The following is a 13942-nucleotide window of genomic DNA, read 5'->3' as shown; positions in this document are numbered from 1 at the left end:
GATAATGATGGGTGCTTTGGGCAAAGGGGAGCTATCCCAGATACATTGTACACTAATCATCAATGCTCAGGCACACTGTTGGCCCTTAGAGCCCTCAAGGAAGGCTGGCTCGGACGTATAGAAGATACGGATTGTTGGGATGCACTAATGGCCCTCAAGATCCTCACTATATCCTCTCGGCTTCGGCTAGTACAAACACTAGCTTTACGCTTCATACCACTCACCAAAATAGGCTCCATAAAGCTCGGCTTCTCGCCAGTCCTGCATGCTTTCGATGTACCCACACCCCAGCTGATTTCTTTCATATGACATGGTCCTGTTCTAGTTTGTCTAGGTATTGTGAGACTGTGATTGTATAATTGTCCGATCGCTAGAGACAGAGCTCTCTCCGTTATTGATCCTGTTGTGAGTACTTGAGAGTGGGGGGAGGGACACGCGCAGACCTAGCTCTCCTGGGAGCAGCACTGTTAGTGACTAAGGGGGATATCACTGCTTAGTGAAAGGCTTCCAAGCCACCAACATTGACACAATAGAGATGTGGGGTAGATTGGTGCGCCCAGCAGGAGAAACTCCTGCCAACTGTGCCACAGTATGGGGGCAATGGCTTGGGACAGTGTACGCGGGTCCATTGTGAGGATGATGTACTGAGATTAATGTTGTTTTCTTGGTGTGCACTTTGATCCGTGGTACTGCTTATTTACTGGTATGTTCATATTGGCCTCCCTCGAGAGCCAAGTGTCTGTATTCATGTGGCTTTTTGTAACTGCTGAAAATAATAAATATATGTTTATCAAACAAAAGGATTTAAGATATTTTTCTGTATTTTTAAAAGGCATATGCTTTACCTACAGTGAAGAAGGAAGGAGAAGCCTATTTTGTGTTTGAAGAATATAATGGTATCAGCAGATTATTTTTTATTAGTGGACAAATACATATTTTAAGCCAGGTGAATAAAAGCCCTTGTACAGTGACTGGTTGAAACGCCTTTCAAAAGTGTTAAGTTCAGTAAAAGAGAGAGGGAGAGATTTATTGTGGATGGAGCAATGTGTTGTAGCTCTCATCCAGTGGCTTTACGATGCTAAGTATGAAAGTGAATTCAGCAGAGAAGTGGGGGCGATGGTTGAGAGAGGTGACTGTGGTAGGCTAAGTAGCGCAGCAGGAATGTAGGCGACAGTAGATGGGTGCATATAAATATCTAGTTTGCAGTTTTTGAGAAAAAGCATGGTAAAATTGTGCTCATTTCTGGTCAGCGTTTAATCCAGATCTGAGGTCAACGAGTGTTAGCACCCAAATGCACATTTCAAGAGGCTAGATAATTTTGCCTTAGTTTTTCCCTGCACAAATGCCTGTAGGTATATCCTGGGGAAATGTACACAGAAAATGATTTTGGCGATGCAGAACATGTGCAGAAATCTGATGAGGTAAAGCAACATCTGAACGATATTCCCCATTCTGACGTCAAACACAGAAAATGGGCTTGTAAAATTGCCCTGAGGCCAAATCATAAGTTACTGAAACAGATTATCACAGGGCAGTTTGATGGTAGTGTATTCCTGATAAGATCAGAATGAAGTCTACGGTCATCCCGAGAACGTGGAGTGGGGTGGTATCCGTACACGGAGACGATGAAGGACTGTAAGATCTAAGCACTTGACAAGAGTGGGTAGGGAGAGAAGGGTTGAAACAACGGAGGAGAAGCTGGCTTGCTCGAGAGCCCTTTGGAGACTAACTAGAGCTTGTTAATTTGGTAAAAGTTGGTGCAAAGTGCCACTGCATTTGAGAGTGTCGGGCATCTGTTTATCCCTTTTAGTGAGGGTGATGAAGTGCCTGTGTGTTTGTGTGTATCTGTCTGTCTGTGGAGGGTGGTAGCATGTGGATCTGACAACTTTGAGAGTTGGGGGTAGCTTTGAATGCGAGTTTGCCTTGTGGTGAGCTGCAGCACAGTGCAGAGCAGAGGTTGGCTAAAGAGGCAGATGGGTCCTTGAAAGGAGGGGGGGGAGTATAAACAAGTATAAAAGAGTGGTAAGGGAGTAGGAAGCTCGAGGTGGAGGAAAGGAGGTGTGACTGGTTGTAGACGATGCAGACCCCTGAAAACAGAACCACAGAGAGATAGCAGGAGTATGCAAAATTACAATAACAACGATAAATCATAAAAAGAAACTTGTGGCAACCGGATTCAGTAAATCATGCCGGGGCAGTGTGGGAGAGTTAGTTGTTTGTAAAGGAGACGAAGGAGGGAAGGTGGCCGCTGTGTAGGTTTCAGGGCGCCTGCGGGGGCGGCAATAGTTCCTGTAGCCTTCTGCAGTAGTGCAGGTGGAACCCTAAGAGACCATGGGATGTTTCTTGATCACAGTGGTTTGAGTCGAGTTAACCCTTGTGAGAAGGATGAACAGAATGTTGGACCAAGCTCTGTGACCCCTGCTGACTTCAGTAAACTCTGTAAGTGACTACAGGTGATTCTTTTGTCAGATTAATATTTCGTGTACATCTATAGACGACTTTGAAAGCAGAGTTTGTGATGTGCAGCTGGTAAATTAGCCTCTGACCTGCACACTTTGTTCCCGAAATGTTTGGACAACATGGCTATTGCTGCAGTACTTTTGTATGCTTTACAAGTAGTATTTGTGCATGTGATTTGATGAAGTGTCAGTCTACCAAAAGTAAAGGATGCTGTATATAGGTTATTGGTTTCTAGTAATGTGTTCTTATGATAAGTAAAAAAAAAGTATACAGATTATTGTGCAAAACTAAAGTAAATCATTACAACATTTGTGTTTTTTAGCAGATATCTGGAGGCGCTGCGGACCCAATGCAAACGACACAGTTTACTTTTCTTACGTTTGAGGAGCTGGTGGCCTCCGCTGTGCCCCTGCTCCCTGAAGACCCAGCTTACTGGGACAGCTTCATTTCCAAACAGGAGACTCCATCTCGTCAAGGAAAACATTCAACATGAATGCTGGATTTTTTCCGGCAATACAGTCTGCACTTTGTAAGATTTTGCTCACCTGTGCAAAGTTACCCACACAAAGCTAAAAATCATTAAGGGTGCGTTTCTTGTTTTCGGTTCAGTGTTTTGGCAAACGAGTGAGGGACGTCATTCATGCAGTTGGAGCCAGTGCCACTGAAATGGATGCTTCAAGCAGTGGAAGTTATCGGGTAAGCGAATGAGGCCCAGCAAACTTGCTTTGTCTAAGATCACACGGCATGGCAGCGGACAATTGCCATCTTACCGACTTGGAAGCCAGAACCTCTTTAACAAAACCAAGCTTGGTTTAAGAGGGAATTTAAGGATCAAACAAGGCAATTTAAATAACAAAATGTAAGGAATTCCTCATGAACCAGGGTGGGCTGTTTCAGCGCCTCCAACCAGTGGACAACTTTGTGACGCTGTCATTCATGTAATACTGCTTAAATAAAGGACTCAATTTTTCAAGTAAGAGATTATGATGAACAATACGAGCAGCATCTTGGTTTCAGCTGTGTCCCTTGGGATGACAGCTTTATGGTTTGCTCAAATCTTTGGACTCAGTGTGGAGAATCTTGATGTTTTTTGCAGCAATATGTGATGTTTCAGATACAATGTACCGTCGCCTTGCCTCCCTTCACACACAGGTAAAAAGGTACTCCCAAGATTATCACGTATACCATGTTTGTTTCTTTCTGTTAGTGAGAATTGATCTTATGACGAGTGGTGCTAAGTAATTAAACTAATTTAATCGATTTGGGAAAAATATAGCATCTCAGTGTCATTTAAATTATAAACTGTCCCTTACAGTATGATCTGATCTTTTAAGTCATTTTATCAGCTCAAAGGGAATTTGACAGACAGTTCCAAAGGGGGATGTTAAGTAAATGGAAGTGAAAGGTGAGTTAATAAGTGACAGGTGGGAAAAACGAAAAGAGATGGAAATTGGGGGTTAGAAACAAAGAGATAAAGCCTCAGGACAGCAAATTCGTAGTAATGGTATGGGAGCAAGTGTAGGCAGTGAGTAGGCGGGGGAGGATTCATGAGAGGGCGGGTTGTGTGATGGGGATCGCAAATGATAACACTGCAGGTCCACGGGGCACATTGGAAGAGACGGGAAAGCAAAGAGAGGAGGTGAGCTGAATGGGCAGTGCAAAAAGGAGGCTAGGGCTGTGAGAAGATGGAGGAGCAGTATTGTGGACCAAGGAGGAAATAGAACATTTATGGCTGTCCCTCCCGCCAAGACCTCCAAGGAGAGGATTACACCTGAGAAACAAGGGTTCACTGAAGATTCCCAATGGAAGACGTGAATAAGACCTCGAAAGGAGGGGTGCTAGAACAATAAGATATTGTGGAAAAATCCATGAGTGGGGTGCAGTGGGCCCTTCGCAGCGGTGATCTCTGGTGTCACGGCAGCATTGCTAGTTGTGCCTCTGCGTTGCATGGTTGGTTATAAATCATATTTGGAGAGAAAAACATTATCTGTAATGCTGCCCTGATTTCGGAACTTATTCCTGACCACGTGCATGCCGTAATTCTCCCTATTTCATTTTTGACTTCCTGCAATTGTTGTTCTCTCTGTTTTTGCTTCGAATTGCCTTTTTTAGGTATGCTTTAACTCGTTTATGAACGAAAAATGCAATTGATCACATTCCAGTGAAAAATTAAAATATGCTGAAAACTAAAGTGTTGGTTTGCTACTTTGCGAATAAGTAAACTATAGAATTGTTCACAATTAAAGTGTGTAGATATGGTGCATCGTTTAATGTCTCAAACTGTGTTGGGAAGATAGATACTTTTAGCTGCAGGCTGTGCTTATTTTAGCTTAAAATGATGCAATCCAATTCATTTTAATTGCCAACAATGTCTCGAGCAGCTGGTCAGCACCATTAAAATGCAGACACAAGCGTCTTGCTGTTTGAGGGTAACTTTATGACAGAATTAGAAAGAGCTATTGGCAGGCTGTTCCATCCACTCTGTTCTTGTTTTTGTGATGACAGTAATGCATGATGTAGAATCTGAATCCATAGAAACCAGTGCGTTAAAAGCCTTCATTGCCAAGATGCTTACACATTGAAATAAATATTTGTTATTGTCTTGTTATGGTTAAAAAGACACATTTGAAATAAAAAAAATTAAACTTCAGCAAATTTTCCGCATTCATACTGAATGAAAATTAATAGGTAGAAACTGAATCCATTAGATTTCTTCAGATTGGGTACATCATCAGTTGTTGTAGTACCTGTGATCTTTACACCAGCATATGAGAATTACTGCTTTTTTTAATATGCCGCAGTAAAGTCCCGTACACACTGTGTCACTGGAACCAAGCTATACCTGGCTGATGAACCCTAACTTGGGTGAAACCGGTCCTGGGTTGCTTTTATTCCGGTTCAGGGAGGACCTGGCCGTTCGATCTGACTGTTCCCATTGGAACAGGGTCAAGACTGATTAGCATATGGCTGGATCTAAACTGAAGTGGCAAGGTATGAAAAAAAGCGACCGACTAGGATGCAGCCCGAGTAATTACCATGGCTGCGATTCATTAAAGCATACAGTCCATCACTTTTTTGCATTCTTTAGTGTGTTGCCTTAATTGAGATGAGTATGCCCAGACGTGGGTCCGATGCACACTGTGTCACTGGAACCAAGCTACACCTGGATGATGAGCCCACAATAGATCAAAACCAGTCCTAGGATTCTTGTGTTCCGATTTAGGGAGGATCTTACTTGGCCGTTAGGGCTGATCTTTTCCCACTGGAGTAGGATCAAAACTGTTTTGGATATGGCTGGGTCCAAAATGAGGTGGCATGCTGTGCAAAATAACGATGGACTGGGATGCTGCCCCGAGTAATTACCAGTGGCTGAGATTAATCCAAGCATTCCATTAATCACCTTTTTGTATGCTTGAGTTTGTTGAATCTGCCAGCAGGTTATAAATGTTGCAGTTGTATGTATCGAGTTGTGTCTGGGAACAGAGTTGTTCTAAGGGGACGGCAGAAGGGAAAGTAATAGAGACAGTAGTGAACAAGCACAAAGTTGTAAACTCATTCTAAGTACCTTTTAATGCACATTTTGCTGGAACCAGGAGTTTCCGACCACATCAGTATTACAAGTAGTGCAGTGATTTGGTATGTGCTCTGAGCTCATGCGGAATCACTGAGGCTGTTCCTTGTAACAAATTCTCTATATCAGACCTGGAAGAATTGGTCCCAGGAAAACAGCTCATAATTATTTGAGAATGGCATGAAGAAATCAGTGAAAAAATAAGGATTTTGAGGGTTATTCTCCATTCCATAGGTGATCGCTCTCAATCCTTTGGGAATTCAGATGTAGTGATAAAGAGGCCCAATATTTTCTCCTTCCCATCTCAAAGTGTACTTCTAAAGTATGAGATGATGGGACAACCATTATTATATCTCAGTTTACTAACTCTTTTTCATAGATTCTTGGTAGCCCCCTCCTTCTGATGGGGACCCTGCCCACCCTGGTAGTGATCCCCCCCCCCAGATACCTTTTTTATCATCCCTGGTGCTGAGCCAGCTGAACATGTGCTCTCTCGCAATCAGATTGTGCAGCCCCTGATAATTCTTTACTTTACTGCCCTTCACCCAACTTTCCAGTGCCAGGCAAAAGGAGTACCCACATATCCACCCAGGACTATGGTTGTCTCTAAACGTCTGCCTGTACTTCTCAGAGGTGGTGCTATTCTTTCTGACAAGGGTGGTCCCTCTCATCTAGGGCCAGTAGAGCGTCCCACTCCTCCCTATTGATGTGCTTCCAGAGGCTGTCCCCAATCCTCCTCTGGAATCCTGTTCACCAGCAAAGCCACTTCATAAGCTTTAAACCACTTGTCGATGTCATCCGATACCAACAGTGTCAGGCACCAACCCTTTTGGAATATGGACCCTCAGATTAGGTTTGTGAGGCAAAAATATTTTCCTCTCCTTCATGGACGGTTTCCATTCTCAGATGGACAATCTGCATGAACTGCCTGTCTGCCTTGTCCTCCTCTGGAGACAAGCCGTGGGACGATACACTGCTCCTTGCCCTGGCAGGGAGACACTGCTCCTTGCCCTGGCAGGGAGTTCCACTTCGGGGGCCAAGCCGTCCCCCTCAACGGCAGGCTGTATCACAAGAAGGTCCTCTCCATGCCAATCCTTATCATCACCTTCTGTGACTACAGCCAATGACTGGTGGGGTTCCACCCAGGCCCTCAGCATCTTTTGGAGCTCCACCTTTCCTGGTGGTGCTCTATGCTGGAAGTCCCCTCTCCTTGCACAACTCCTTGAGCTGGACCACAGGGCAGGAATCCTTCTTGGCCAGCACAAACTCCATCCGTGCAGGTGTGGTTTCAGTTACAACAGTCAGGGAGAACATTTCGAAAAACAATAAGGCCAACCAAGGAGAAATGTAAACTCAAATTGGTCTCAGATATGAAATGATAGTGTAAAAAATCACTGTATGGCACTTCACTAACACAAGGTATAATCCCACCATTGCCACGAATGTAAGAAAATGGGTTGTTGATAGACTGGTGTATGAGTACTTGTCAAGTATCAACCACAGTCCTTGTCATGGTGAGGCATAAGTCAACCCTAAATCAACCTGTGCCCAACCCTCTGAGAGCAGTCATGCTTAACCTAGAGTCAATGTGTGAAGTATTTGCCTGAGCGCTCTGTGCACTACTGAAGTACTGCCATGCTTCAGACCTTCTTCCCCGGCTTCACTGGCTACCTATAAAGAAGAAAGTATACTTCAAAGCCCTATGCATTACTCATACGATCCTTTATGGGCCGGGTCCCCAAATCTTGAACAAACTATGCTCTCTATGTTACCGCTCTAGTCTTGCAATCTGCGGATTTACACCTGGCTCTTGTACCACTGGTGCGCAGGACAAGAGCAGCGGGGGTGGTCTTTCGGGCACTAGCACCTGCCCTTTGGAACTCCATCCCTCTGGCTGTCCGTAGCATGCAGGACCTCTGGATCTTTAGGAAAAGGATCAAGACGTGGCTATTCTCCAGTTACTTACTCTGCCTTTGCTCGCTATCAGTAATGACAGGATATGAGCAGGTATGTGATTGGGAATAGGACCGGGGGAGGTGCAACGGCCTAGGGTGAGCGTATCTGACTGTAGGTAGTAGATCAAAATAGCCCGAAATGCGTTGGGATATATGGAGAACTGCAGCTGTGACAAATATGAATTGTTATAACCCACGTGATGTGGTGAAAGGCCTGGATGGGCATAACTGCATTATTTGAAAAAATTGGGAATATGGACAGCCCGTTTGTGATTAGTAAAGAACAAATACAATAATCCACGAACTACATGGAATAAAATTCGGAATTTGGAAAAGAAAAGTTTTAATGAATTTTCATTGACGCTGTGCGATTGGAAATGCATCACTGTCTTGTTGCTTCCGTGTTTTATAGTCAAAGTATGTGCTTTGAGGCAAGGCACAGATCCAATCTGCACGCAAACTGGTGAAAACGGAATAAATAGAGAACAGACTGGTAAATTGGTGTGCATACTGTAAACCCACTGTGAATGCATCAACAATGCCATTTGAGATTCCTTATTAGTGAAAAATAAGGATACGCTAATAAGAAAAAGCAAAAGGCTATGCATGTAGAAATCGCAAAAAATAGCCATTTCTAAACATTCCTTAATTGCGACTTGCAAATTGCGAGTCGCAATTAAGGAATACCTCGCCATTCATTCATAGGGACCGAGAGGCCCATAGGAATGAATGGGAAGACATTCTCATATTTGTGATTCTCAGTTAGAGAATCGCAAATTGAGAATGCAATTTCAAGGGTGTCAGGGTGTCAAAAGGACACCCTGTTGCACCCCTGAAATCTGCATATCAGTACATCTTGCACACACACATGCCCCAAGGGCATGTCTTTGTGTAAAATGGAACTTTGAAAAATGCACTTTGGTGCATTTTTCAAAGTTTTTGCAAATTACCATGAAGTTCAACTTCATGGTAATTTGCTCCTCCTATTAGCGAAATCGCTAGTTTTTTTACATTAATGCATTCAATTTAAGGAATCTCAATTTGTGATTCCTTAAATGCAATGGCAATTTAAGTAATCGCTATTTAGAGATTACTCAAATTGCAATTTTTTCATGTGGGATGATGCATACAAACATGCAAAAAAAACGGTCGCAAAGGCCGTTTGCGACTGGTTTTTGCTTTGATGCGTGTGGGCCCTAGTTGGCTGGGTATTTCTGCATAAGGAAGTCGGTCAGTAGCCTCAGGGCAGAACTTCAGCAAGGCCTTGAGGCTTATTCCCAACACCTGTCTCTGTAACAGGTGAAATTGGACTCCAGTTAATATGTCCAGATTTTGGCACCTTGGTTCCAGCCCACTGTCAGTCAGAGTTAATACTTTGTTCCACTTTGAAAATACAGCCAACTAGGTTGGGGCAAAGTATCCTTCCTCAGAGGGGTAGGTTGGGGCAAAGTATCCTTCCTCAGAAGGGTTTCTGGGGCCTCCTAGCTCTTTTTTCAAAATGTAATTTGGTAGCTAGTACCCATGTTTAGCTGGCTATGTCCAACCTCCAGGGACCTGCTCTGGGAGAAACCTGTTCTCTCTTTCTCAGGCACGTCCAGGAAAGGAAGAGGTAGTGGTGAAGGGGGTTGTCATTTCCTTTTTATGAGCACCCGGCTTCAGGCCATCAATGTTTCATACAAGCCATTGTTTGCAATAAGTTAAGCGTAACCCTAATGTGTGGTGCATCATCCAAGCTTGTAGATACCAGTGCTCACAATCATTATCCTAAACCGTATACACATGCATTTGCAGACATTGACAGTCATTAAAAAAATATTCTTTGTCCAAAAACAAAAAATTCAAAATTGAAAACATGTGGCTTTTCTAGTGTCGAACTAGAATCACTACATCGACTTATTGCTCTGTTTTATTATTTTTTTTGTAAATGTTCAGAACACTTACTTTATTTACTAAGATGCTTTCTGTTGTATATCTCTTCTTTCTCAATGTTACATATGTCGTCTTATAGGCAGTACAGTGGGTTATCTTTTATAGTCTGTTTTCCCTTTTGCTATTATTGTATGTCACTACGAGTCATCTTGGAATGTTCGGTGACTATATATGTGACGTCACATGAACTGACAGGTCAGATGCTGTTACTCTTTTGACCTGGTCAGTTCATTTCCCAGCGTTCCCCTGTGGGCCTTATCACCTTTATTCTCAATAAACCTTATGTTATTTATTCCACCAGCGTCTATCATTCTTTCCCCACAACAAATTGGCTACGAGGGTGGGATCCGAACCCACACGTGCAAAGCACAATGGATTAGCATTCCATTTCCTCGTCCACAACCATCCATCATATAAATTAAGGGCTTGTGGTCAGAGACTATTTCGAATTCCTTTCCCCACAAGAAAGTTTTTAGCTTTTCTGCAGCCCGTTTACATGCTAGTGTTTCTCATTCTATGGTACTGTAACTTTCCTCGGCCTCACTTAACTTTCTTGAAATAAATGCAATTGTGTTTTCCCTTTGTCCTTGCTTCTGGCAAAACACAGCACCAATTCCCTTAGCACTAGCATCAACTGTTATTTTTTTTTTTAGGCTAGGATCAAATGGTTGAAGAGTGGGTGCTTCGGTTATTTCTTTCTTAATAGTTTCAAAAACAATATTTTGTTCCTTACTCCATAGATACTTCACACCTTTACGTAGCAGTTTCCTTAAAGGTTCCACTTTATTTGCATATCCTGATATGAACCTTGAATAATACTCGCTTAGCCCCTTGAATGATTTCAGAGTTTCCTTATCATTGGGTTTTGGGGCATCTCTTATTGCTTTGACCAGATCATCCTATGGCTTTATCCCTTCAGGTGTGAGAACATGACCCAGATACTCCATTTTATTTTCCATGAACTTGCATTTGTCTTTTGAAATGGTCATTCCTTTTTCCTGCAATATTTCCAGGATTTTCTTTAAAATTTCACAATGCTCTTTTTCATCTTTAGCATGTATTAAGATGTCGTCTTGAAACGCCTCAACACCTTTAATGTCGTCAAAGAGAATTTCCATTCATTTTTGGAAAACACTAGATGCGGACGCTAGTCCGAATAGCAATCTAATGTACCTGAACGCCCCAAAAGGGGTTACAAAGGTTGTTAACTTACGGGATTCTTCAGTTAAACACACTTGGTGATATGCAGATCTCAAGTCTATTAATGAAATCTTATTAAGTGACCTGAGGTCTCACCAGTTTTCTTTTTCTTTGAGACCACAATTGCCGATATCGTGTATCAAGAGGGAGAGAGAGGACCAGAAAGCTAGTCCATATCCCCGGGTTTATATGAAGTTAATCAAAAGGAGACTAGCTTAAGTAAAAAGGGTTAACAAAAATTATTAATATTTAATTCAAAGGACTCAAGTATGTTTCGTCAGGGGGTAGTGGCACCTGGTGAGTGTGCTCATGAAGCCCTCACCCACCAACCTAGTTGGTGGCATGCTTCATCATCGGGCCCACCCAGTGACACCTAGCGTGTCCCGGGTGTGCTTCGACGCCTGATTACAGCGGAGCAGGTATGCCGCTGAGTGTGCGGTGAAGAGTGTTATGAAACGTGGATTAAAACGGCTTGGCGGGGGTCCCAGTACCCGGAGGTGAATTAGACTTTAATACCTGGGCCATCGTCAGCGGTTAAAAATAAGGCTGTTGGATGTTAGAGGCGAGTTACGACCTCCCACATCCTTAGATGGGTCAACATGTTTCAACCAGTGCCTTATGAATATGCTGGCTTTCTTCAGGACAAATTAAAATTATGTGTGTGTAATTAAAACTAGTGGGTGTGTAATTCAGACTATGTGTATACACGCCCTAAAGTGTATTTCTATGTGTGAAAGGGGGATTCCCTTCTCAAAACACCTGTACATATAACATGTAAAGACAAAGACAAAACATACAAGGGGAAAAGAGAGTCACTTGAATGTATTGCATTATATACATCTGACTGCCGACTTTATAGCGATGAGGGTGCAGGCTATAAGCGGCTACAGTGTAATGGTATTGGTGGTACCATTATGGTGAGGTTCGCACTGGAAGTTCGGGGGTGGAGTGGCTAAAACACGGTATTCACAATAATAGTGCATGAGTGGTAAAAGAAAAGAAAACGCAAGAATTCTTTCTTACACTAGTTTAAGCAGTATTCTGCTTCAAGGTTGTGAAGTGGCAAGGGTTGGCCCTGTGCGGGAGAAAGGTTTTGGCCACTTAGATTGAGGAGACCTGTAGGAGAGAAAAGCGCTTACCAGTGGTGAAGGTGGTGGTTCATCATACTCACAGAATTTCTGGGCAGAGCCTGCTTTGGACCTGTAGTGCCTCCTTTGCAGAACCGGTAAGTAATGGCCATTGCTGCTGGGGTTTTATACTGTGGTTGATTGAATAATTGTTTGCACCTGCATTGTAGGGGAAATGGTAGAGAGACTCGAGCTGCCGAGTCATTGCGCTTGCGAGGGCGCCCAGGTGCGTAGGGAAAGGTGGCGAGCGTTCGCGCATGCGTGGTGCTAGACGCTCGCAATGCGCAAGTGCCGACAGTAGTGTTATGTCCGCACATGCGCGTTGGGGGAGTGCGCGCGTGTTGTATAGTCGCGCATGTGCTGGCAGATGATTAGTGCCGTCATGGCGCTAGGGGCTTACAAATACAATAGAGTGGAATAAGTATAACACTGGCGCATTAGGGGTATAATCAAGGGACCCTCGTGGCAAAGTGCCACAACGATACCTTGGTCACATTCATGGGTGGAGTTCCAAAGCCTCAGTGTTTAGAACTGTAGGGCTCTATCTCCAAGGAGATATTTACAAGGGGTTCCTAGTAAGGTTGGCTGAGCAGGTGGATCAGGATGGTACTGGAGATATAGCCCTTGGGTCACGAGCATGTCAGGGAGTTCCAGGGGATGGCGTCGTTGAGACCCTCAGTGGCTGTAGAAAGGCGATATATCCATCGCTATTCTTTACCCAGAAGTTTCTTGTCATTATCAATTGTGCTTTCAGGGATTTGCTCAATGATTGTCCAGTTTAAATCATTGGGTGTATGGCAGTGGGTGATGAAGTGGTTAGTTAGTCTGCTCACATTTTTCTTGCATCTTATGGTGCTTCGATGCTCAGTTATTCTGGTTTTAATTTTGCGTGTTGTCATCCCCACATAGCGGAGGCCACACGTGCAAGTGAGAAGGTATATCACATTTCGTGAGTTACAGTTGGTGTGGTTGCGTTGGGTCCAGATTTTGTTGGGCTCAAGGTTCATAGTTTTGGTGTGTGTAGTGAGGTGACACACGCTACAGTCATTGCAGGGGTAGTGTCCAGTGATCTTGGGCAGTCCCCATGCATTCAGAACGGTGTTCATTGGTTGTTTTGGTTGTGGTCTGGGTCGGGTGCTCACCAGTTGATCTTTTAGATTGTTGCATCTCTTGTACGCAAATCTTGGTGTGTCCCATTTTCTCTGCCCAGAGTTGGTTATCCTCCAATGTTTTTTAATGATTTTTGCTACTTCGTTGGACGCTGTGTTGTAGGTAGTAACACAGGTGATGGGTTGTTCCTGATCCTCCTTTGTGATGGTCTCAAGAAGAGCGTCGCAATTCTGATTTCTCGCCCTTTTCTGGATTTTACGAATGATGGCTTTGGGGTAGCCACGGCTTTCTAGTTTAGTGGCCAGGTCCGCTGATTGTGATTTATAATCACTAATGTTGGTACAGTTTCTGCGTATGCGTAAAAACTGACCGAATGGTAGATTCTCTTTGAGAGGGCGGGGTGAAAGCTCGTGAAGTGGAGCAATGCATTTCTCGCGGTTGGTTTGTAGTATGTTGTTGTAATCAGGGTCCCATCTTTGGCTGTGATGTCCAAATCTAGAAAGGGAAGTTGGTGATTACTTGCTGTGCTGGTGAAGTTCAAGTATGGATCCCTGGTGTTAAGCCAGGTCATGAATCTGTCAAGGTCGGTC

The 13942-nt window shown here is 43.7% G+C and overlaps 1 protein-coding gene across 3 annotated transcripts in view; it reads left to right on the top strand.

Annotated features, from left to right (window-relative positions):
• Nucleotides 1-5118, top strand: part of AASDHPPT (aminoadipate-semialdehyde dehydrogenase-phosphopantetheinyl transferase) — a 259279-nt gene extending 254161 nt beyond the window's left edge. The window contains exon 6 of one of the 3 annotated variants that reach the window (XM_086935251.1): nt 2786-5118. In XM_086935251.1, coding sequence (XP_086791377.1) covers nt 2786-2953 — 168 coding nt within the window. In that variant the 3' untranslated portion in view covers nt 2954-5118. Of the gene's footprint in view, nt 1-2782 lie in introns of all 3 variants that reach the window. The other 2 variants (XM_086935249.1, XM_086935250.1) reach the window with 2 other exon arrangements.
• The last annotated feature ends 8824 nt before the right edge of the window (nt 5119-13942 follow it).

Source organism: Lissotriton vulgaris, chromosome 8, assembly GCF_964263255.1.
Source record: "Lissotriton vulgaris chromosome 8, aLisVul1.2, whole genome shotgun sequence".
Classification (NCBI taxonomy): Eukaryota; Metazoa; Chordata; class Amphibia; order Caudata; family Salamandridae; genus Lissotriton; species Lissotriton vulgaris.
This window is presented reverse-complemented; position numbering and strand designations above follow the sequence as displayed.